General features: G+C 34.0%; 5 protein-coding genes across 12 annotated transcripts in view; 3 read left to right on the top strand and 2 right to left on the bottom strand.

Annotated features, from left to right (window-relative positions):
• Positions 1-938: 938 nt before the first annotated feature.
• On the bottom strand, positions 939-2836 carry LOC123009167 (glucose dehydrogenase [FAD, quinone]-like). The gene is made up of 2 exons (XM_044405292.1): positions 2593-2836; positions 939-2542 (listed from the first exon to the last, which is right to left on the bottom strand). Exons 1-2 carry the CDS (start codon positions 2834-2836, stop codon positions 939-941), a joined length of 1848 nt encoding a protein of 615 aa, XP_044261227.1.
• A 2095-nt stretch (positions 2837-4931) lies between these two features.
• On the top strand, positions 4932-7403 carry LOC123008806 (fatty acyl-CoA reductase wat-like). The gene is made up of 6 exons (XM_044404822.1): positions 4932-5123; positions 5162-5410; positions 5458-5603; positions 5647-5756; positions 6468-7158; positions 7205-7403. The coding sequence occupies exons 1-6, from the start codon at positions 4932-4934 to the stop codon at positions 7296-7298; spliced, it is 1482 nt and encodes a 493-aa protein (XP_044260757.1). The 3' UTR covers positions 7299-7403.
• Positions 7404-8792: 1389 nt separating this feature from the next.
• LOC123008647 (septin-1) lies at positions 8793-10311 on the top strand. Its single transcript, XM_044404573.1, has 4 exons — positions 8793-8975; positions 9050-9242; positions 9287-10010; positions 10060-10311. Exons 1-4 carry the CDS (start codon positions 8952-8954, stop codon positions 10184-10186), a joined length of 1068 nt encoding a protein of 355 aa, XP_044260508.1. The 5' UTR covers positions 8793-8951; the 3' UTR covers positions 10187-10311.
• A 1667-nt stretch (positions 10312-11978) lies between these two features.
• LOC123008857 lies at positions 11979-12862 on the top strand. The gene is made up of 2 exons (XM_044404884.1): positions 11979-12172; positions 12224-12862. The coding sequence occupies exons 1-2, from the start codon at positions 12091-12093 to the stop codon at positions 12730-12732; spliced, it is 591 nt and encodes a 196-aa protein (XP_044260819.1). The 5' UTR covers positions 11979-12090; the 3' UTR covers positions 12733-12862.
• A 1931-nt stretch (positions 12863-14793) lies between these two features.
• The window catches only part of LOC123008458 (homeobox protein cut), a 72032-nt gene continuing 61910 nt past the window's right edge, over positions 14794-24915 (bottom strand). For 6 of the 8 annotated variants that reach the window (XM_044404260.1, XM_044404253.1, XM_044404254.1 and 3 more), the window contains 3 exons: positions 21461-21800; positions 20165-21416; positions 14794-17089 (listed from right to left, as the gene is read on the bottom strand). In XM_044404260.1, the coding sequence (XP_044260195.1) occupies positions 15875-17089; positions 20165-21416; positions 21461-21800 (2807 nt within the window). In that variant the 3' untranslated portion in view covers positions 14794-15874. The remainder of the gene's footprint in view (positions 17090-20164; positions 21417-21460; positions 21801-24915) is intronic. The other 2 variants (XM_044404256.1, XM_044404255.1) reach the window with 2 other exon arrangements.

The raw sequence follows: 24915 nt of genomic DNA, 5'->3' as shown, positions 1-24915 counted from the left end.
TGCCAATTTACCAAACTAAAAACCCTACTGTCATTTACAGTTAGGTAAAAATATCATGATATATTTTTTTATAATAATTTAGCAATTTTTGAGACGCTTTGGCAAACTCTCGAGAAAAAACACAGTTTTCAGCTTAAAAATCTACTTGAATCTTCGAAAAAGGAAAAAATTATATCATTTTCGAGTGAAACAAACAAAATAACACCAATATTATTTGCTTTTGTGTTTTTTAAGCGTGTTTGGACAAGATTTTGCAAAATAAATGAGCTTCTGGCTCAAAAACGAAGTAAGTCGAGAGAAACAAGCTGAAAATAATATCAATTTCGATTTAAGTTTGTAATTTTTTTGACTGCTTCAACGAAGTTTTTAGAGTTTTCTTTGTTTGCATCTCAAAAACGTGTTTAAACACTTAAAAAAGGCAAAAATAACGCCGTTTTTGGTTGAATTTTTGTTGTTTTTAACGAAATTTTGCGAAATAATTGTGTTTCTAGCTCAAAAAGTATTCGAAAAAGGCAAAAATAAATTGTCATTTTCGATCTCGTCTAGTAAAATCTTGTAAAAAAACAAACAACTATTTTTAACCAATTTGGAGGTTTTTCGACTTTTTTGAAAAAAAAATTGCGAAATAATCAAGTTTCTATTTGAAAATGTGACAGATGCTCGAAAAACAGTTTTTTTCACTTAAAAAGGGCAAAAAAACTCCGTTTTTGGTTGAATTTGTTGTTAACACACCATTTTGCACTTCACTTAAAACCATAGCCAACATTACTAAAACAATAACCCTAAAAAAAATAATGTTTTTTACCAAAAGCAAAAATAATCAGCTCCAACTGATTTTATTATTTTATTATAAATTTATTTATTACAAATTTTGCACTGGTACTCAAAACCACTGCCAACTCACCAAACTAAAAACCCTACTGTCATTTTAGTGCCAGTCAGCGCTCTCCAATATTGCCAACCCACTCTTCTTTAATCATATCGGCCCCTTTTTCCGCAATCATGAAAATGGGTGCATTGGTATGTGCCGCTGGTACTTCGGGCATGACCGACGCATCAATGACCCTCAAACCCTCAATCCCATAAACCTTCAATCTAGGGTCAACCACAGCCGACTTGTCACTCCTCGGACCCATCTTACATGTCCCACAATGGTGGTAAATGGTAAAAGTGAGGTGTCTTGCCATGCACTCAAAGTACTCATCGGAGGCAAACTCCAGATGTGAGCATTGTGGGATTGGGATATCGTGGAGTTTTGTACCAATTTTCCTCATGGGTTCCTGGGCGGTTATATTCAAAGTTAGACGGACACCACCAATTATGGTATCCAGATCCTCCTTATAGTGGAAATAGTTGGGGAAAATTCGAGGTTTCGATTTGTAGTTGTTGTCTCTTAAAGTGATTCGGCCCCGACTTTTGGGTCTGAGAATCATGGGGAATACCATAAAGGAGTCAAATGGTTCGATGGGTGTGTACACAGTGTTGTAGACATAATCCGAAATCCCTAAATTCTTCTGGAGGAGAGGATCAAGGCTCAAGGAGGCACCCAGGAAGACTAATTCGATGTCCGGGTACCCATCTGGGTTTGTTGGGTCTTTCAAATCATGGAAAACCACCACTTCGCACCCACCTGGGGCCGTAATTGGGCCTTGATGGTGGTTCCAAAACTGGTTCAAACTCTCTTTCGACAGTACCCTTTCTGTTTTAAGAGAATAAGGTTCATCTATCCGAAAGGTTAACCCACCCAAAGCCACGTGGTCCAAAAGGTTGTACCCAACTTTCAAATTTGATAAAACCGGGATTCCCATTTGGGTTAAATGCTTCCTGGGACCAATCCCTGACAACATGAGGAGTTGTGGGGAATTGACTGCTCCTCCAGCCACTAAAACTTCTTTAGAAACTCCAATTTTGTATATTTTTCCATTGGTGTCAACTTCAACTCCTTGGACTTTTTTCGTGATTGGGTCAATGAGGATTTTGGTCACAGTCGAGTATTTTTTCATGTGAAAATTAGCTCGATTTCTGATTGGGTGGAGATAAGCCCGACTTGAGCTCTCCCTAATCCCATCCCTCAAGGTCACTTGAAACCTTGACACTCCCACTTGGGTTGGTCCATTGTAGTCAACTTGTTTTAATCCCAGGATTTGGGCCGACTCGAGAACAGCATCAGCAATTTTTGTTTTATACGGCGAGTAGCTTATAGCCAAATACCCATCATGGTTATGGTACGAGGCATTGTATGGTCCAGGTACCATAAAATTCTCAATTTTTTTAAAGTATGGTAATATATCTTTGAAACCCCACCCCTCGTTCCCTAACTCCGCCCACTTGTCATAATCCCTCCAATTCCCGCGAGTGTAAATCATGTAGTTTAAGACACTTGACCCGCCCACGACCTTACCCCTGGGCCAATTACATTGCCGGTTCACCATTCCTAAGCAAAACTTATCACTTGGTTCCGTTTTGTACCGCCAGTTGGCATCAGTGAACTGGATATAGTTTGCCAGCACTGGAAGATCCATGAGGTAGTTTTCGGGACGGCCTGTATACAAATTTATTATTTGGGGGAATTAAAAAAATTAGTTGGTAGACCTGCTTCTAACAAAAGTACACTCCATGACGGGTTTTCACTCAAACGATTGGCTAAAACACACCCCGCCGTTCCAGCGCCCACTATGATAAAATCGTACGATGGGAGTAAAACAGGGGTGTCCAGGGGTTCGTTAGTGGTTTGGGCGCCGCCTTCTTCGATGAAGTTAATGAGGCCATCGAGGAGAGATTGCTGGTGTGTGGGGGCAAACAAAAAAATTACCAAAAACGGGACAAATTCTAACATTTTGTTGTGAAAGAAATTTTTCAACTCCCACTTATATTAGTCGATTATTTCATTAAACTTATTAAATTATTTAATTATTTTATAAAAATACATAAAAAATTTTACTATAAGTTTCAAATTGCTGCACTTTACCATTTTATTTATTAATAGGCAGGGCCGTAACCAGGACTTTATTTCAGGGGGGGTTTCTTGCTGGTCCATGAAAATGAAATGAAAGAAGGCGGATTATAAAGCAAAAGTCTCTTAGTACACGTTTTTATTTTAAATTCAAATAAGAGATCTTAATTAAACATAAAAAAAATACAAATTAACTCACAAAAGTCGGTAACAAAAATTTAAATAATTTTTTAATACTTTTTATTGTTACAAATTTAAACAGGAGATAGAATATTCATTTTTAAAACAAAAATTTTCTATGAACACATATCGAGAAATGCTACGCAAGGGGTGCATCTTTTAATAGGGTTTTCTTATATTTCCGAAATCATTTTAGAAAAAAAATTTAAAGTTTGGTACAATGATAACTTTTATACACCTAAACAAGTACAAAAATTATATGTTGAAATTTTTAATTAGGGGTTTTCTAAACAAGATGGGATTAGGGTAAAAATTTTCTCTAACTATATTGCCTGTGTTTTCTTGCCACTTTCAGCAACAAAATTTCATAGTTTTTCATAAAAAAAAAGGTCTTTTGTGTTTTTCCGATACAATTTACGGATTTTTAGTAAAAATCGGTTTCAAAATTTATGTTACAGACCATAAACAGCATAAAAATTAAAAATTAAATTTGTTTTACCGTTTAGGACACCCCTAATTAAAAATTTTGTTATTTGGCATTTGTTTAGGTGTACATATATATAAACGTTCCAAATTTTGTAATTTTATCTATTCTGAAATATTAGGAAAAAACCTTTAAAAAAACGTACTTTTTTTAGAAGGTGTAGCTCCATTTCATAGCATTTTTCGAAACACTTTTGTCTTAAAATTAAATATTTTATCAACTATTTAAATTTGTACCTAACAATACAAATGAAACACTGTATAATTAACACATGAAAAATTAATTCACAAAAATTTAAAATTAACTCACTAAAATAACAAAATAATTAAATTTCTAACACTTATAACACTATACCAAGTGAATAAAAAGTATTGAACCAAATGTTTTTTGCTTAAACTATTTATTTTTTGTAAAAACTAATTGATGAGTGATAAATTACTATAAAAATGTGATCATTTAACAAGAATAAAATTTTTCGAAATTTCCTTTTGTTTTTGAGTTCTACAAAATATTTTTTTTTTTTAATGGCAACCCACTATAAAAATATTTTTCTCATAAAAGCTATACTCTAAGGATTATAACTATCTGCTTTATATTTAATTTTTTCAAAAAAATTTTTTCACATAAATTGCAATTTTGACAAAAAAAATCGCATAACTCAAAAACAAAACAAAATTTCGTTCTGAAAATACGATCACAGTTTTTATATTACTTTAATTTATATTAATTATTATTTTCTGGAGAGAAATGATTAAAAATAAAACCGCTTGGTTCCATACTTTACCCTCTAATCCCTCCCCCCTTTGGTACGGTTCTCTTAATAGGGGATAATAATAAATCAAAATCTTTCTCAGGCTTTTTTCTTTTATTGGGAACGACCGGTTTCGGCTTTAGGCCATCTTCTGCTTCTAAAGAAGCGTATGTACTATTAACAAGATTTGTCAGTTTTAAAAGGATTATTAGAAGACATAACAAACACTTTAAAATCAAAAATTAAAAATTAATAAAATTTGACAAAAAGAAAATGGTGTCAAAAAAAAAGCCAGAAAGATTTTGATTTATTATTATCCCTGTTATAAAGACTCGGGAACATAGTCATAACCAACAATTTTATTTATTATTTTGTAAATTGAAATTCAGAATTTATGGCAATTTTCAACAGATACTAGATTATTTACTTAATTAATTAATTTTTTTAAGACACAATTAAACAATTTTCTAGGCTAATGAAGGCCAAATCATTAGTCTCGATTTTTTCAAAAATCAGTTAATTGGCATATTTCGAGCCATTAACCGTTTTTCCGTCAATCAGAAATGTCCCAATCCCAAATTCGCGACTTTTACAACACCCAAAACGTCCTAATAACCGGAGGAACCGGATTTTTGGGCAAAGTCCTAATCGAGCGCCTTCTCCGGACCACCAACACCGCCCAAATTTTCGTCTTGATTCGAACCAAAAAAGGGAAAAATGCCCAAACGAGGCTTTACGACATGTTGGACAGTCTCGTAAGTAGCAACTTGAACTTGAAAATATTTTTCAAAAGTATTACAACAAAGTCAAAACCGAAAATCCGAATTTCAAAAGCCGGGTCAGCGCTATAGAAGGCGACTGCGTTTCGGACAATTTGGGATTGTCTCTTCAGGACCGGGAAAAGTTGGTAACAAAGGTCAATGTCGTGTTTCACGTCGCTGCCACCGTGCATTTGAACGAAAATATCAAAACTGCGTACAAGATCAACATCGGGGGGACTGAAAATTTGCTGAAATTGTGCCAAAAAATGAAAAATTTGAAAGTGAGTCAGGCTTAAGTTGGCCAAAAATTAATTCCACTAAATTTTAGAGTGTGATTCACGTTTCAACGGCCTTTTCCAACTGCCATTTGGACACAATTGATGAAGTTTTCTATACTTATCCCTTGGGTTACGACGAAGTCAAAATCCTGCTACAGGATTTAACCCCAAACCAGGCCGAGAAACTTTCCGAAAAGTATTTAACCAAAAACTTGATTTTTTCTAATTTTTTTTTGTAGAATGTTGGAAGGGTGGCCAAACAGTTATGCCTTCACTAAGGCCTTGACCGAGGCTATGATTGCCTCAGAAGCCAAAAACCTCCCAATTGGGGTGTTTAGACCGGCTATTGGTGACTTTACCAAATTTATATTGTCGTATCAACAAGAAATTACTCCCTAGGATTTAGGGATATTTGTGAATAAATTGCCATAAATTTGGTTGGTTTCTGGTGACAAACAAAAGATATCGTCACTAGTGTCAAAATTTTGGTTAAGTCACCTGTCAGATTGTATGCATAATTTAATTGATAGTTGGACAGCAGGTTGACAGAAAACGTCAATTGACGACAACAAAGCATACAAAACTACTTCTGAAAATTCTAGTTACAAACAACATGAAAAACGTAATTTTCCTAAAAGTTCAAATCCTAGGTGGTAATTTCTTGTTGACAAATATGTAAAGTCGCTGTCAATTCATAGTGGGTGGGTTCTATTTATGTTGGCAGCAGAAGCAACTAAATGATGTCAACAATTATGACAGGTGTCATTCTAACCCGACTTTTTTAGTATTTTTTGATAGATATGTCTCTAAGATGTTTAAAGTCGGATTTACACAACTCAATTTTTACATTATGAATTGACCGCAACTTTACAATTGTGTCAAAATGATTTTCATAAAGTCGCCTATGGAATTTCTATGTAAAATAAAATATGCCGCTATAAAAAATATTGATCTAATTGACACCTGTCACAATTGACAGAACTATTTGATTCAAGAAGAGTAGAGCGGCATATAGGCGACTAGATGAAAATTTAGAAATAACAAATTATTTTTTTTGCAGTCACTTCGACCTATAAAGACCCAATCGAAAACTGGAGTGACAGTTACGGTGGCCCGAACAGTATCCTAGCAGGCGCTGGTTTGGGTTTCCTTCGTTTGTTTCCATGTGACACTAGATCGTACATGGAAGCGGTTCCGGTTGACTTGACCATAGCCGCCTTGATCGCAATAGCGTGGGACGTTTACAAGAAGGACAAAACGGAAATTCCGGTCTATAATTACGTGTCCTCGATTGACAATCCCATAACCTACTACGAGTTTTTTCATTTGAACACAATCCATTTCCCGTACTACCCCCTCACAAAAGCAAAATGGGCGCCAAAATTTCGCACCATGAAAAAATCACTTTCTTATCACGTCTTGGCCATTTTTTATCACCACATTCCGGCCTTAATTTTGGATTTTTTCCAAGTGGTGCGGTTCCAAAGACCGGAAATGCTGTCACGGATTAGGAAAGTCCACGCACTCTTCGATCTGTTTAGTTTTTATAGCGAGAAGGGGTGGAAATATTCGAATAAAAATGTAAAACTTCTTTGGGAGAGAATGAATGAGAGTGACCGGAAGTTGTACAATTTTGATATTTCGAGTGTCCAGTGGACGTACTATTTGAGGTACTATTACAAGGGTTTGAGGGTTTACTTGTTTGAGGACGATTTGAGTAATTTAGCAGAGGCGAAGAAGAAAATGAGAAGGTATGGATGTTTACCAGTTTTTCCAACAAATTTTCAGGTTTTTTAGGTTTGAATTTTTGCACAATTTGATGCTGTTTGGAATTTATTTCCTTGGGATGAACTTGATTTGGGTTATATTTTCAAGAATATATTCACCCTAATTTAAAAATTGTCAATTAGAAGGTTTTTAATTGAAATGGGGGAAAATTGAAAATAACTAACTGCAAGAAAACAATTTGTTAAAAATTTAATAATAAATCACTATGTAGATTTTAAAATGTACGAAATAAACAAATAAAATGTCTAGACATGACGTATTTTTTCTATTTTGCATCTTACTACCGCTCAAAAACTCGAAAAATTTGAAATTTTTTAAACTTGACCCAAAAACATTTTATGCACTTTTTTGAGTCTTAAGCATGTCTAGAAATGTAAAAAACGTGAAATGGATCAAATTTAAAGTAATTTTTTTTTGGATTTTTGTCGAAATTTTGGTCGATTTTTGGCACCCAGAGCGGTCTATTACTATTAACTCCTGACTTATTGGAGATAACCTCTTATATTTGGTACTGTTGCAAAGAAAAATTAATTTTCTATCATATACAGGGTGCGCCAGAACTCGCATCAAAAAGAAAAATGCTATGTAGGGTAAGGTACCAAGAACATGAAAAAATTTTTAAAAAATTCTGTCTAGAAAAATTTAGAAGTTATGAGGGTTTAAAGTTTGCACTTTGACTCTATTTATTTCTGTTGGAAAAATAATTTTCCAATTTTTTTAGCTATAGGCTATTAAAAGAGGAAACAAGGAAGCTTTATCCTAAATTGTAACTCTGCTTAGGTAATGTTATTTGTGGCTTTTATTGGCAAAATTTTTGTACCTTTACTACATAATTGTAAAAAAACTTATACAAGATGAAAATTTTCTCTGGGGCTCGAGTTCTGGCGCACCCTGTATACTTCAATAATTAAAAAAACTCGCTCTATGCTCGTTTTATAAACTTTATCTTTGAAAATAATAACTGAATAATAATTATCTTTTTTTATCGTAAAAGTCAAAATTTTTTGACAGATTTTTTAAACATTTTTTTCATGAAATCTTTCTCTGGGGCGCTAGTTCTGGCGCACCCTGTATAAAAAAGATCAGTGTTCTACGATAAATAGTTATCGAAAAAATTTCTTATAAATTCAAAAAGAAAAAATAGACAAAACTATAAAATAAAAATTTTTTAAAAGTTTTTACAAAATAAGTTTTTGTCATGTTTGTGTTTGTTTGTTTTTACTTTTTACATCTAATTTTTTTTAGAAATTTGAAAAGTTACATTTTCTATGTTTGTAAGTACACAGTTTAAATATTTGGTAATAATTAATATCAAGATTTTTGTTAATTTGTTATTCAGAAGATTAGGATTGTCTTTTGTTATTTGAATACATTATAATTGTTTTTAAAAACTCATTTTATTAAATTATGATTAATAATTTGACAACCACAACAATCAAGGGTTTTCAAAAAAAAAATTAAATAATGTTTTTTGCATTAGACATAGATGTCGTAAAATTTTGTGCAACACCTCGTATATTTAAATAAGTAAATAAATATTTAAAAAATATTTTAGGGTCTTTGTTTTTGGGTTGGCACCAATTCAGTGCCACACCTACTGCCGACCAATCAGCGTCGGTGATTTCAATCACCCCAGATGTTTATGTTAACAATAACGACTTTTAAAACGGTTAAAATTACTTAAAATTCTCAATTTTTGTACGTTTTTTTGTACTTAACTCACTAACCTAACTAGAACGAATCTCTATTAAGAAAAATGTCAAGCGATTCTGTCAAAAATGTAAGTATCCCCTCATTCTTTTATCACTCCCAATTTCCTGTATTAAAAACGGTATTAATTAGGCAAATTTCTAGTTTTCAGGCCTGGAAACCCCCGGTTATGTCGGTTTTGCGAACTTACCGAACCAAGTTCACCGAAAGTCGGTGAAAAAGGGCTTCGAATTCACCCTCATGGTAGTGGGTGAAAGTGGCTTAGGCAAGTCCACTCTAGTCAATGCACTTTTCCTAACCGATTTGTACCCCGAAAGACAAGTTCCTGATGCTATAGGTAAGCCCCCAGCCCGTGAAACCCCACCTAACCTCAAATTATAGAAAAAATGAAACAAACAGTGAAGTTGGAGCCCTCGACTGTTGAAATTGAGGAACGTGGGGTGAAATTGAGGCTCACGGTGGTTGACACCCCCGGATTTGGCGACGCAATCGACAACACTGACTCTTTTTCGGAAATAATCCGGTATATTGACGACCAGTTTGAGAGGTTCCTCCGGGACGAATCCGGACTCAACCGGAAAAATATCATGGATAACCGGATTCATTGCTGTTTCTACTTCATATCGCCCTTTGGGCACGGCCTCAAACCGCTAGATATAGAATTTATGAAGCAACTTCACAACAAAGTCAATATTGTGCCAGTTATCGCAAAGGCTGATGTTTTAACAAAGAAAGAAATGCAAAGACTGAAGAAAAAAGTCATGGATGAGATCCAAGAAAACGGAATTCGCATTTACTCACTCCCTGAGTGTGATTCAGACGAAGATGAGGAGTACAAAGAGCAAGTGAGACAGTTGAAACAAGCGGTCCCGTTTGCCGTTTGTGGGGCTAACACGTTGCTGGAAGTCCGGGGGAGGAAGGTCAGGGGGCGGCTCTACCCCTGGGGGGTTGTGGAGGTCGAAAACCCGGATCATTGTGATTTTATTAAGTTGAGGACAATGTTGATCACTCATATGCAGGATTTGCAGGAAATCACGCAACAGGTGCATTATGAGAACTACCGGTCGGAGCATTTGGCCAGAGGAGGGGTCCCCAAACGCAATACGTAAGTCTTGAGGGGTCAATGCAATTTTCTAGTTTTTTTTTTGTTGCAGGATTGGTGATGATAAGAGTGCTGCAACTAGTGATAAGGATAGGATATTGTTGGAGAAAGAAGCCGAGTTGAAGAGGATGCAAGAAATGATCGCTGCAATGCAAGCCAAGATGCACCAGCAGCAATGAATTTTTCCGATTTGAAATATATCGAATATTTTTACGATTAGAGTTTTATTTTTAAGATTTTGTATTGGTGTATTATAATTGGATGTTTTATAGGATGCCATGAAATATATTTTTTAGTCCATGAATTGTTTGTTTCTTAAGCCCCCATTAGAGGAAATTTCGCACGCCTATGGTTGTTGCCAACTTCACATCCGTCATTTTCAACTTTTTTTGTAAAAATTCTAATATCTATTTTGGAAATGCAAAAAAACTGTTTTTCGAGCCTTTTTCACGTTTTCAACTAGAAACTTGATTATTTTTTCAAAAAAAGTCGAAAAACCACTAAATTGGTTAAAAATAGTTGTTTGTTTTTTTGCAAGATTTTACTAAATAGGATTGAAAATGACAATTTCGTTAAAAACAACAGAGGCTTTTTTTATTTTGCAAAATCTTATCCAAACACGCTTAAAAATCACAAAAACAAAAATAAGCTGAGAATAGTTTTAAGCACGTTTTTGTATTACAATCTCAAGTTACATTAATTTTGCATTTTTTAAGATTTTTAGCCTAAAAACGCAATTATTTCGCAAAATTTTGTTAAAAACAAGTCAAAAAAATACAGAATTAGGCCGAAAATGAAATAATTTTTTCCTTTTTCGAAGATTAAAGCAGATTTTTAAGCTGAAAACTCTGTTTTTTCGCGAGTTTGCCAAAGCGTATCAAAAATCGATAAAGTGTTATAAAAAAAAATATAGTTTAGTAATTTCTAAGTCAAATATGCAGATATTGACGAGCGAGTTTTAATATTATTTTGTAAATTAAACTAATACAAAATTACCAGTTTACAATAAACACATTTTGTGTACAGAAATCGTGTCCTATTGACTTGACAAATAAACAGTAAAGTGATATTTTCCAGTAGTGGATTGCAAATATTGATATAGTGATTTTTTGGAAATGAAAAAAACTGTTTTTCGAGCATTTGTCTCGTTTTCAAATAGAAACTTGATTATTTCATAATTTTTTTTCAAAAAAGTCGAAAAACCACCAAATTGGTTAAAAATAGTTGTGTTTTTACTAGACGAGATCGAAAATGACAATTTATTTTTGCCTTTTTCGAATACTTTTTCAGTTAGAAACACAATTATTTCGCAAAATTTCGTTAAAAACAACAAAAATTCAACAAATTCAACCAAAAACGGCGTTATTTTTGCCTTTTTTAAGTGTTTAAACACGTTTTTGAGATGCAAGCAAAGAAAACTCTAAAAACTATGTTGAAGCAGTCAAAAAAATTACAAAATTAAATCGAAATTGATGTTTGTTTTCAGCTTGTTTCGCTCGACTTACTTCGTTTTTGAGCCAGAAGCTCATTTATTTTGCAAAATCTTGTCCAAACACGCTTAAAAATCACAAAAGCAAATAATATTGGTGTTATTTTATTTGTTTCACTCGATTTTTACATTAATTTTGCATTTTTTGGGATTTTTAGCACGTTTTTCAGCAAGAAACGCAATCATTTCGCAAAATGTTGTTAAAAACAAGCCGAAAATCACAAAATTCTGCCGAAAAGCATCCCATTTTTGCTTGTTTCAAGAGTTTAAGCAGATTTTCAAGCTGATCTGGTGAATTTTATGTTTTTAATTTGGCAATTCTGTTACTCATTTATAATTTCCTGGTAAAATAGATGTTTTCAGGCAAAATGCAATAAAAAAAATAAACTCACGAGTCAAGACAACTTAAACTATTTCACGTTTTCCAATTTTTGTTTTTTGAAATTACGAATTTCCACTTCCTGATTTCCAATTTCAAAAGAAAACAAAAAGTCCCTAGATTCAAATTTGACAGATTTGTGAATTGTGAGTAAACAAAAAAAGTGTTAGAAAAAAGAATCGTTTTTTAATTTTTGTGCCTTAATTACAAACGAAATGGCCACCAGTCACACTACTGAAAACGAACGTGCAATGTACTATTATTACGACTTTACAGTGTCTGAGTTTATGGAAGATTGTGAGTTTGAAATTTGAGGTTAGAATAAATTTTTAACTGTTTTTATTTCAGTTCGTGACATGACCAAGGATGTCATTGAAAATAACATAAATTCTCTTGAGGAGATTTTGAAAGACAAATTCCCTGCCCAACAGGAGACAATTGAGACGCAAATAAGTGATCTAAGAAGTCTGTTTCTTGAACGGGCTGAAGTCCCCTTAAAGCAGATTGAAGCAACGTCACGGGAGATTTTCGCGCTTCCAGAGAACATTAAACTCCCCACTGATGTGGATATTGAGCTTGTTGAGAGTGAAGAAGTTGAGAAATTGGAACAGGAAGTTTCTGAGTTAATGAAAAAGTACAAAGAGGAGGTGTGTTATAAGAGTTATTTGGAGAAACAGAAAAAGCGGTATGAGCAAATCCAACCGTTGTATGAGAAAGTTGCTGAGATATTGAACTTCCATGAGAAGAATAAAGCAAAACCGGAGGAGAAGAGTGTTAGGGAGTTGTACGAAGCAATGAAGATTATGGAGGAAGTTTACAAGAAGAAGTTTACTGGGATTGAGGGGGATTGTACTTGAATAAATGCAACGAAATATTTCCCCGTCTTTTATTTGTTTAATTACATTCAGTCTGGGTGATTTTTTAATAAAACAACCGTAAAATACAGTGAAATGTATAATTTAGAAATTTCAAAAGGAAAATATGATGTAAATATTTACAATACAGAAATCATTACTAATTAAACGTTTTATAGTTTCTACACAAAATTTGCTCGAAAATGTTTTTGAGCACGTTTTGGTCCTAAAATCTCATGTTTTTCAAGCTAAAAAATCACGAAATTAAGTCTAGAATTACATTATTTTTGCATTTTTCCAGCGTTTTAGCACGTTTTTCAGCTACAAATGCACAATTTTGTTGAAAACAATCCGAAAAATCACAGAATTATGCCGAAAAGCATAATATTTTTGCTTGTTTCAAGAGTTTAAGCAGACTTTCAAGCTGATCTGGTGAATTTTATGTTTTTAATTTCCTCGTAAAATATTTAGATATTTTCACGCAATGCAATAAAAAACTCACGAGTCAAGACGACTTAAAGAAATTATATGAGAAAATTCCAAAAAAGCCCAGTAATTGGGATTGCCTCGCCAAATATTTGAAAAAATCCTGCTCTTAACGACTTTTTACACGAAAAAATGTGTTTTTAGTATTCTGATTTAAAAAAGGTAAAAAAAGGGCCATTAACTTGAAAATTCTAATTTCAAAAAATCCCAGTAATTGAGATTGCTTCGGCAAATATCTGCAAAAATCCCACTTTTAGCGACTTTTTACACAAAAATATGTGGTTTTAGCATTTTGACTTTGAAAAAGATACAATAAAAGAAGAAAAAAAGGGACCATTAACTTGAAAATTCTAATTTAAAAAAATTACAGTAATCGGGATTGTCTCGCCAAATATCTGCAAAAATCCCATTCTTAACGACTTTTCACACGAAAAAATAAATGATTTCATTATTTTGACTTAATGACATGACAAATATAGTAAAAAGCTACAAAAAATTAAAAAAAAAGAAAAAAAAAACAAAAAATGAGTGGCCGTTAGCTTGAAAAAAATGTGTACAACTAATTCTAATTCAAAAAAAAAAAATCCAGAACTTCCAAAAAAATTCACCGAAATTCCAGTAATTTCAACACAATTTGCGTAATTCCAACTTAATTTTTGTAATTCCAAAATAATTCCGGCAATTCTAAATTAATAATATCATTTTCAAAGGACATTATCTCCAATAATTCTAAAAAAGAATTCCAGTAATTACAAATTTGAAAACTTTTATGATAAAATAATTCTAACTTGAAAAAGATACAAAAAAAAGAAGAAAAAAAAACACAAAAAAGGGATCATTAACTTGAAAATTCTAATTTAAAAAAATATAGTAATTGTAATTGTCTCGCCAAATATCTGCAAAAATCCCATTCTTAACGACTTTTTACACGAAAAAATAAATGTTTTCATCATTTTGATTTAATGACATGACAAATATAGTAAAAAGCTACAAAAAATTAAAAAAAAACAAAAAACGAGTGGCTGTTAGCTTGAAAAAAATGTGTACAACTAATTCTAATTCCAAAAAAATTCCAGTACTTCCAAAAAATTCACCGAAATTCCAGTAATTTCAACACAATTTGCGTAATTCCAACTTAATTTTCGTAATTCCAAAATAATTCCGGCAATTCTAAATTAATAATATCATTTTCCAAGGACATTATCTCCGATAATTCTAAAAAAGAATTCCATTAATTACAAATTTGAGAACTTTTATGATAAAATAAAAAGATATATTATTATTCTCACAAAGATAAAGTTTATAAAACGAGTGGAGCACAAATTTTTTAATCATTTGAGAACGTGAAAAACGTAATTTTCCTAAAAATTAAAATCCTAGGTGGTAATTTCTTGTAGACAAATCTGTAGATATTTTCACGCAAAATGCAATAAAAAAATAAACTCACGAGTCAAGACGACTTAAACAAATTATATGAGAAAGTTGGTGAGATATTGAACTTTATTATTATTATGGAAGAGGTTTACAAGAAGAAGTTTACTGGGATTGAGGGATTGTACTTGAATAAATGCAACTAAATATTTCCACGTCTTTTATTTGTTTAATTACATTCAGTCTGGAGTTCCACTGAAACAGTTTGATGTGGAAGACTGGACGTCAATCTCTGGGTGATTTTTAATAAAACAACCGTTAAATACAGTGAAATGTATAATTTAGAAATTTCAAAAGAGAATGATATGATGTAAATATTTACAATACAGAAATCATTACTAATTAAACGTTTCATAGTTTCTACATTTTATAAAATATAATATGAGAATAAAAAAACGTCGTTAATAAAACAAACTTTCAGGTATTTCGAGTCAATAGCAATAAAAAATGTAACAGATAATTAAGAAAGTTCGTTTTATTTTTACGAAACGATAAATACTTTTCTACAGCGAAAAACCTATTACGACGCTATTCTACATGCAGTTATTTAAAAATGTGCATCATTTTATACATATTTTGCTAATAATGTCTCTCACTTATTCTTTAAACATTTTGTAAGAGCAGAACATTACGTATTTTATTTTAATAACTTTTTTTACATTGAATAATACAATGGAAGAATTACACAAACTTGTATATTGCCAAAAATATACATTTCATTTGTTTTAAAAACCGGATAAAATATTGCACTCGTGCCATATTTTATCGTCCTGGAAGAGAAACAAGGATAACATCATCACTATTTTAAATTCATTTCTATTGGGTGGATTCGTAATACTTACAAGTAACGATATGCTTTGTTTTAACCCTAAATTATTTGGAAATTAAAGCTATGTATGAACAGACACTTCCAGAGATCACTGGAAAATAACAACAGAAACTTAACTGGCCAAAAGTCATGCCCTGGAAAGACTAGAGGAGGGGTGGAGCAAATTTCGTATTTACAAAAATTCAATTGCGATTTGGCCTTTTCGGGGAGAAGCACACGGAAAACAAGCAATTATCACAATGTTTAAAACATTTTGCTTTGCAAATGGTAACAGTCTTATACTTAAAGGGGAGAAACAGTGCCTCGTTGGCAAGAAAAGCTAACAAAAATCGTAATCACAATAAATATCGATCCGTGATTGCACTTAACTTCGCGCGGAAGTCTTGTCTTTTTATCACTTTAGTAATCCCACCGCTCGTCTTCTGTCTCTTTATCATCTTTTGTCACTTGGGGTTCTTCCTCCTTGTCTTCTTTCTCCTCGATTTGGCTGGCTTGGGGCTCGGGCTCGTTGCTTATGGAGGAGGCGTCGCTTTGGTCGTCCTCGAACCGGTCCAGGACCGGCGTCGGCTCCACCCTCACCGTCTCCTCCGAATTCCGTCTCCCATAATCCTCGGTTTGCATCACACAAACCCCATTTATGATGACCTCATCGCCGGAGGGCTTGTCTTTGTCGGTGTCTTGCCACTCGGGGTTGACCCATTGGGGCGCGGCGGGTTTCCGTCTCGAACTCCGGCCCTGGCTCGGGGGCGCCTCCTTGGGCTCGCTTTTGATCAAACTACTCGAAGACAGGTTGGAGTCCTCCGACCCCACGTTGCTCTCAACATCATCGTCGTCGAAATCGTCCCCAGGTTCCCGTTTCAGCGACGTCATTGATAAATCAAGTCCACTCATTTGCTCCTTAACGGCGTTGTTTAACGCCGCCATGTCGACCTCACTTGGCAACAATCCTCGGCTTATTAACGCCGCTAAATTCGTATTAGCGGCCAAGTAGGGGGGATAGGGCAGAGGGACCCCCCCTAGCCCCATCCTCTCCTTCGATAACTCTAAAAGTCTTTGGTTTAGCAACAGCCGGAATTGCACCGGGTCGAAGGGCCCCTGACTGCTCTGCTCCCTCGGGGGGATGTCGGAGGCGATCCCGTGGGGCACCTGCTGTTTCAGCCGCATCCTGTGGTTGTGGAACCAGTTGGTGATGGTGCGACTCGACAGCCCCAATTCCGAGGCGAGGAACTCGATGGTGGCCACGTTGGGGTACGGGTCGAGGGCGAAGGCCAAGCGGAGGGCCTCCTTCTGCTCCTCGGAGAAGAGCACGCGTTGCTTTTTGGTGGGGCCGGGACCTGGAGAGTTGGAATGGTAGAATTCGGAGGTGTCGTTCGAGGACGTGTCCGAGCTGTTGTCGTGGGCGCCGGGCCCGGAGGAGCGGCGTCTTTTGTTCGCTTCGCGACGCTCGTTCTTCAGGGCTTGGAGGCGGTCGATGTTGTGGGCGTCGTTGAGCCACAGTTGCATGCGGATGAAGGGCTCGCGGCCCTTGATGCTCAGCATGTGCCACGGTTTTGGCTTCGAGAGCAGCTCGCTGACGGATCCCTGAGAGAGGCCGAGGACGGCCTCGCCAAATATCTGCAAAAATTACACTCTTAGTGAATTTTTTTACGAAAAAATGTGTTTTAAGAATTTTGACTTGATACAAAAAAGAAGAAAAAAAAACGAGGGGCCATTAACTTGAAATTTCCAATTCCAAAAAATCTCAATAATTGGGATTGCCTCGCCAAATATTTGAAAAAATTCCGCTCTTAACGACTTTTTACACGAAAAAATTTGTTTTTAGTATTCCAGTTTAAAAAGATACAAAAAAGAAGAAAAAAAACAAAAAAACAAGGGGCCATTAACTTGACAATTCTAATTCCAAAAAAATCACAGTAATTGGGATTGCTTCGCCAAATATCTGCAAAAATCTCACTCTTAGCGACTTTTTACTCAAAAACATGTGTTTTTAGCATTTTGACTTGAAAAAGATACAAAGAAAAAAGAGAAAAAAACAAAAAAACGAGGGGCCATTAACTTGAAAATTCTAATTTCAAAAAATCATAGTAATTGGGATTGCCTCGCCAAATATTAGAAAAAATCCCTCTCTTAGCGACTTTTTACACGAAAAAATGTGTTTTTAATATTTTGATTTAAAAAAGATACAAAAACAGGAAAAAGGCTATTAACTTGAAAATTCTAATTTAAAAAAATAATTGTGATTGCTTCGGCAAAAAAACGAAAAAATGTGTTTTTAGACTTAAAAAAGATACAAAAAAAAGAAAAAAAAACCAGGGGCCATTAACTTGAAAATTCAAATTCCAAAAAATCCCAGTAATTGGGATTGCCTCGCCAAATATCTGCAAAAATCCCAGTCTTAGCGACTTTTTTACACAAAAAAATGAGTGTTTTCAATATTATGACTTAATGACATGACAAATATAGTAAAAAAGCAACAAAAAATTTAAAAAAATAAAAAACGACTGGCCGTTAGCTTTAAAAAAAATGTGTACAACTATTTCAATTCCAAAAAATTCTAGTAATTCCAAAAAAAAATCACCGAAATTCCAGTAATTCTAATACAATTTGTGTAATTCCAATTTAATTTTCGTAATTCCAAAATAATTCCGGTTATTCCAAATTAATAATAAAATTTTCAAAGGAAATTATCTCCGATAATTCTAAAAAGAATTCCAGTAATTACAAATTTGAGAACTTTTATGATAAAATAAAAAGATATATTATTATTTTATTACCTATTAATTCACAAAGATAAAGTTTATAAAACGAGCAGAGAACGAGTTTTTTAATCATTTGAGTATATATGCGAGATGAAAACTACACTTTCTCTTTGATACTGTTACGTAATATGTTACATTTTTACGCAATTAGGTTTCTTATTTTTTTTATATGCTCACGTTTACGTTTTCACGTTCAAATATTTTTTATTTTTGTTTTTTTACGTTTTTTTACTTATTAGGAGTTAATTTTGATTACAAATATGTATCTTATGATTACTACCTAGACATTATTCGAGAGGCCGTTAACTTGAAAAAAATATGTAAAATATATCCTCTAATTTTAAATTACTTTTAATGGTTCTAAAAAATTTAACTTAATTTTATAAAAAAAAATATCTCCGATAATTCTAAAGACAATTCCAGTAAATTCAATAATAATCCATCGTATTTCCATTGTTTTTAGATCAATTCCTATAATAAATACTTACAACTTAATTCTTGTAATCCAAAATTTTTCCTTTTATTTTAAATTTGATTTTTCTACGGCTTTACGTTATAATCTCAAATTCATATTCAAAAAATTGAGTCCGGTTCTGGAATAATAAAACTTCTCACATATTTCACAATAATTTTTGTTAAATATAAATTTGAGATCTTTTATAATAAGAAAAGATAAATTATTATTTAGAAAAATTAAGTCTATAAAACGAGCAGAGCGCGAGTTTTTTAGTCATTTGAGTATATAATGGTTACTATATGTAATATGAAAACTTACTTTACTTACGCTTACGTTTTCACGTAAAAATATTTTTATTTTTATTTTTTTACGTTTTTTTAATTATGAGTTAATTTTGATTAAAAATATGAATCTTATGATTACTACCCAGACATTATTCAAGGGGCGTTAACTTGAATAATTCCAATAATTTCAATAATTCATCGTATTTCCAACGTTTCTACATTAATTCCTATAATTACAACTTAATTCTTGTAATTCCGAAATATTTCTTCTAATTTTAAATTTGATTTTTCTACGTCTTTATACGTTATAATCTCATATTTATATTTAAAAAATTAAGTCCGGTCCTGGAATAATGAAACTTCTCAGATATTTCAAAACGATCTTAGTCAAAAATAAATTTGAGAACTTTGACGATAAAAAAGATAATTATTATTTACAAAGGTAAAGTTTATAAAACGAGCATAGCGCGAGTTTTTTTAATTATTTGAGTATATAATGGCCACTATTGCGAGATGAAAACTATACTGTCTACGTTTTCATATTAAAAAAAAATAATTTTTTTACACGAATTAATTGTGATCAAAAATATGAATCTCATAATTACTACCTAGACATTATTCGAAGGGCCGTTAACTTGAAAAAAATGTGTAAAACATTTCCTCTAATTCTAAATTACTTCCAATAAAATTTAACAAAATTATCTCCGAAAACTCCAAAAAAATTCTATCAGTAAATTCAAAAAAATAATGCAGCAGTTCCAAAAAAATTCCAGTATTTCATAAATAATTCTAGTTATCCCAAACAATCCCAACATAGTTTTAATAATTCCAAATACTTTCAAATAATTCCAAGCAAAATATCAAAAATTGCCACTATTTTTATGTTTTCAGATGATTTTTATGGGGAAAGTAGTCAATTTCTATTCGGGATAGCCGAAAGAAACTCTGTATTTTTATCATTTTAAATTACTTATTGACTTGAAAAATATTGTGATTTTTTTCTCAAAGTTACAAAATATAGAAATAATAGAAAAAAACAAGAAAAAAAAAACATCAAAACGTGTCGTTTTCTGCGTAAGAAGTGACTAATTCCGATTTAAAATAATTGATAAAAAATGATAAATCAATTAGAGAACCTTTAGGCCGTGTCCCCCTCCAAAGTGGGGGTGCGACCTAAAGCAAGACTCACTTTTTGTCCGATGTTATTTGCTAGAAGCGCCTCCTTGATCTTGGTAGTGATCACTTGTGTGTCCAGGTCCTGGGTAAGGGCCGCCATTTCGTACACACTTGGGGACATATGCTGGTGCATGTTCCTCAGACTCTGGTGCTGTCCCATGGGTGAATGTGGTATTCCATGCGGACTGGGATTCTTCTTCAAATGGTCTGGGTTTTGTAGACTGATGGCATGGTGTGGGGGCACTCCTGGGGGCGTGAGGAGCATCGGCGGCGGCTGTGGGTTTTGATTAAGAGGCGGCGGTCCTAATTGCAATGACGGTGGTAACAAATTTTGCGTTTCTTGCATTTTACTGATGATACCTGCAGCGTCGTTTAGCATTTTGGGGGTGGGGGGCATGGGTTTGCCTATGGAGACGGCGGCGCCGCCGTAGCCCCCCGTCCTCATGAGCTTCTCGGGGGCGATTTTGTACTGACTTGCGACGAGTTTATGGACGGCGTTGTCGTCCTCTAAGAACATTTTCATTCGGATGAAGGGCTCGCGCCCTTTTTGGGTTAACATGTGCCAGGGTTTGGGGCGGGCCAAAAGGTCGCTAACCGAGCCTTGAGACAACCCCAAGACTGACTCCCCAAAAAGCCTCTGACTTATCGAATACTGACTTAATTGTTCCTTGACTTTCTTCACGATATCTTCGGTGTTGAGATTGTTGTATTGGTCGAATTGTTGTTGGGTGATGGGGGGAAGGACGGCTTTGAGGGGTCTTTGGGGGGTTGAATGGTGGGGTTGGCTTGGAGGCTGGGAGATGAGGGAGTTGGTAATGGAAGCCATTCTTTGGAGGGGACTTGCAACCGAAGATCCGGAGAATTCTTCATTTGGGGTCATCGCCGGTGGAAGGATTGAGTTCCCCAAAGGGCTTGAGGCAGTCGAGCCACTTGAAGGTTGTGACCCTGGTTCGATTTTAGGTCTCACGAGACTAAAAGCACTCCCGGAATGTCGTAACCCTTCGTCTGATCCCTCCTTGTCTTTCTCCTCTCCTCCATTGACAATTTTCTTGTCTTTGGGCAACGACAAGTCTTGAACCCCTCCATTGGGTTGGTGTTGGGCTAATGCTTGCTGTTGTAAGGCTAATAGCCCCAAATTGGGCATTTGGCCCGGATTTGTTTGATTTAGTTTAACAATTTCGCGATGGTAGGCATCAAGTGCCATCCGTATCTCCTCCTGTGTCCGATCAATCTGTCCTCCACTAAATAATTGGGGGAAAAACATACTACAATGAGTTTAGCAACTGACACCCTCCAATGCCATACTCACCCAGGAAACGCTTCTCGAGGATTCCTAAAATCCTCAATCCTCCTCCCCATCAACTTCGCCAACTCCTCTTGGTAAATCCTCACAACCTTCTCCTGAGGAATGTCGTCGTTTTCGTACTTTTTCAGTCGGCGATTTTGGGACGAGTCCTTCGAGAAAGGACTTAAACACTGGTTATGAGGAGACTTTGAATCGTCATTACTGTGACTATCCTCAGCGTGGGTTTTCATTTGTTGGAATTGATTCGCTTCGTTTAGAATGTGAGCTATTCGTTCTTCGGTTAGGTCGTTTTCGGGACGGCCGAATGTTGGCATCCCTGTATCTTTGCCTGAGGAAAAACTGTCTGTAAGGGAGGGGGACGGTCTTAATGATTTGAGTTTTTGCTAAATGCCTTAGCAAAACACAAGTATTTTGTCGAAATCGCTAATTTATTAACGAATTCCACAAAATATCAATGATATAAGAACAATAGATTTGGTGAATAAAAAAAGAAAAAAATCGTAGAACTAAAAAAACGGGATTTTATCTTTCACCAACTATTATTTGTCCATTCTGTATATGAGATATTCCAGCTGGTTCAAAAAACCCACAAATATATAGGCTGTTCCGGCTAAACCCCACATTAGAAGTATTGGGAGTTCTAAAAGTGATGTGATGCTCAATGATAATGTTTTATTCAATTTATCCAATAATTTAAAAACTAAAAATGACACATCAATTTTTTTTAGATAGTTGTTCTTAGAATTCTGAGATTCTCATAGCAGAACTCGAAAAGCGGACATCCTGTATAATAATTTTTGACGTAGAATAATCTTATTAAAACTGAAAATATTTTATTTTGGCAAAAATGTTTGAACAAGTCAATTTTCTTTTGAAAAAATACACAATTTTCAACTTGATTTAAAATTTTACATTTTTTGGTTTTTGAGTAATGACGTCCTCGACATGTTTTTTAAATGGAAATCCCTAATTTTTTAGCCAATTCGAAAGATCTTTTAATTGTCGAAATGACAACACCAAAATGTTAAATATTACATAAAGTTTTCGAAAAAAAATCACAAAAAGAGTAAAACAATATCAACAAAAAGAGATTTTTGTATTTTTTAAAAAGAAAATTGAAAATATTTTCAGTTTTAATAAATAAGATTATTCCATAATTTTTTTTTCGTGTGTTGATAATTGGAAAAATAATTAACAAATTTCCAAAATTTAAAGCTACGTCTGGGAAACTTCAAACACCTGTAACTGAATTTTTTCAAATGGAAGGCCCCAATTTTTTTTTCTTTACTAAATAAGAGAATTTAATTCTGCATCAATCTGTATCAACATTCCCTATACCTAAATTTAATGATTTCCATGTTATTTTGACTCTTTTTTACAATAGAAGAAATTCATTACTATCCATGGTAGTTTTTGCATAGTTTGTCATGGAAATATTTCTTACTGAAAAAACGACAAGTTTTTTCACAATTGTGTTATTCTTTTCGTAAATACAAATTAAATTTATTTAATCTAAATTTGAGTAACTTTGATATTCAATTTTTTTTATTTCTATGCTAAACTAGCTATGGTTAATAAATTTCTCACGATGTCAAAAGAAGTTACTATAACTTGAAAACTATCAAACATAGGTATAGGGAATGTTAATACAGATCAAAGTAGAACTAAATCCTCCTCAATTTAGTGAATAAAAAATTGAGGTGTCTCATTTAGAAAAATTGAGTTAAGGGTATTTGAAGTTTCCTAGAAGTAACCTTACATTTTGGCGGTTTGTTAATTATTTTTCCAATTATAAATACACTAAAAACAAGATCTCACCTTTCTCTCGTATACCTAAATACGGTTTCAACATAATAAAAAATGGTAGAGTTACCGATTTTTGAATAGCAAGATTCAAATCCCAAATTTTTTAAAAAGGTCTAAATATTTCGAAAACGGTTAGGTATAGGGAAAGCTAATGAAAACTCTCTCAAAATCACTTGAGTAATATTTTTATTGAGCAGAACCTAACCTAATCATTGTTAGAACTCCCAATCTTCTAATGTGGAACAGCCTGTGTATAAAGAAATGGGCCGAAAGTTGACCCTTGCGTGACACTCTTTATTTTGTTTTCTTGAGATTTCAGGAGAATTTAGAGTTTAAAAGCCGTCTAATTGCATAAATCAGTGGAGTAAAATGGGAGAAAAGAGTAGTCGAGACTGTCATGATTTTTTGTGATTCTGATATTTGGTTAATTTAGCTTCCGGCGCTTGACAATTAAATTATAGATTATTGTCGAGTCTTCAAGGTCCAATTAAATCCTCGTTAGCTTTCAGTAAAATCTTGTCGTGATGTTCTAAACAATAGAAAAGAAATCTTCGAACTTGTAATTAGGCTAACTGTATTAAAATTGATACGTTGACATATGCAATTGCTCGCATCTCGTCGACATTATCCTTCCGTTATTGTTGACAATATCACGACCGGACTTAGGAAAGTTCACATTCCCATGAAAAATACGAAATGAGCAATTATTATTCGCTCGTATCTCCATGTTTTTATTATTATATAAATACAAACCTCGTAAATACTGCCATTAAAGTGTCGTCTTTCTGTCACACGGTATAGAGAAAACTCCGTTAGAGAGGATCATCGGGTTTTGAGGGGCCCAACGAACCCCAATCGACATATTTCGAACGTCTGATACGTAATTACCTCGTCATATAATCATTTGGTACCGAAAAAAATCGACACGCAACTATTATTATGCTTGATTTCTTCGGTTACCTCAAAATCGACAAATAATAATTAAAATTAACGTTTTTTCCAAGAAGATGACACACGATGACACGATCGAAACCGAAATTATCGAAATTTGAAAGTAATTAGGTATACAAAATGGGCGTTACGCAAGATGCAACTTTAGGACCAATCTTTTCAATTGCTGCGAGGAGCACTCCTAGGCTTCGTGCATTCTCTATTTACTTTTCCTGCTTCATAATCAAGGTGATTAGAATAGCTTTTAGCGAGAATCTGTAAACATCTGTAAACTCTTCTTTCCCATGGTAATAAAGTGTCAGAAATTCGGTTCGGTTGCCTTTAACCGAATTAGATTCGCATTTTCTTCGCAATCAGTGAAAGAATGCAAGCGTGGCATTTCAGTTCAAAGTATCGACGCATATTCACATATCCGATTAATGGGAGATAATAATAATTGGCGCGTCTGAACGGATGTGTTGCCCGATGGTTGACCGCAAACAAAGAAAACAAAGTGTTAAAAAATATGAATCATTTCCAAATTTAGACGAAAGGAAGGAAGTCAAGGCGGAATAAAAATCGTTCGATAAATCGGAAAGCGCAATTTCTGATGGAAAATCATTACAAGCAGTGGCGTAGGGCGCAATTTGACCGACTAAAAAATCAATGAAACATTTTTTACCCAACTCAAAAATGGAAAATCACATTGTGAAAGTCACAAA

This window comes from Tribolium madens, unplaced genomic scaffold (assembly GCF_015345945.1).
Source record: "Tribolium madens isolate multiple individuals breed KSU strain unplaced genomic scaffold, Tmad_KSU_1.1 Scaffold_71;HRSCAF=194;Tcas5.2_LG6, whole genome shotgun sequence".
Lineage (NCBI taxonomy): Eukaryota > Metazoa > Arthropoda > Insecta > Coleoptera > Tenebrionidae > Tribolium > Tribolium madens.
The sequence above is the reverse complement of the archived record's forward strand: the minus strand, read 5'-3'. Positions and strand labels throughout refer to the sequence as shown.

Coding starts and splice junctions, on each gene's coding strand:
- LOC123009167 (XM_044405292.1), bottom strand. CDS start 2,836: ATGTTAGAATTTGTCCCGTTTTTGGTAATTTTTTTGTTTGCCCCCACA. Junction 2,543..2,592: donor TGTACTTTTGTTAGAAGCAG/GTCTACCAACTA, acceptor ATTTGTATACAG/GCCGTCCCGAAAACTACCTC.
- LOC123008806 (XM_044404822.1), top strand. CDS start 4,932: ATGTCCCAATCCCAAATTCGCGACTTTTACAACACCCAAAACGTCCTA. Junction 5,124..5,161: donor ACGACATGTTGGACAGTCTC/GTAAGTAGCAAC, acceptor ATTTTTCAAAAG/TATTACAACAAAGTCAAAAC. Junction 5,604..5,646: donor GCCGAGAAACTTTCCGAAAA/GTATTTAACCAA, acceptor TTTTTTTTGTAG/AATGTTGGAAGGGTGGCCAA.
- LOC123008647 (XM_044404573.1), top strand. CDS start 8,952: ATGTCAAGCGATTCTGTCAAAAAT. Junction 9,243..9,286: donor ACAAGTTCCTGATGCTATAG/GTAAGCCCCCAG, acceptor CTCAAATTATAG/AAAAAATGAAACAAACAGTG. Junction 10,011..10,059: donor GGGGTCCCCAAACGCAATAC/GTAAGTCTTGAG, acceptor TTTTTGTTGCAG/GATTGGTGATGATAAGAGTG.
- LOC123008857 (XM_044404884.1), top strand. CDS start 12,091: ATGGCCACCAGTCACACTACTGAAAACGAACGTGCAATGTACTATTAT. Junction 12,173..12,223: donor GTCTGAGTTTATGGAAGATT/GTGAGTTTGAAA, acceptor TTTTTATTTCAG/TTCGTGACATGACCAAGGAT.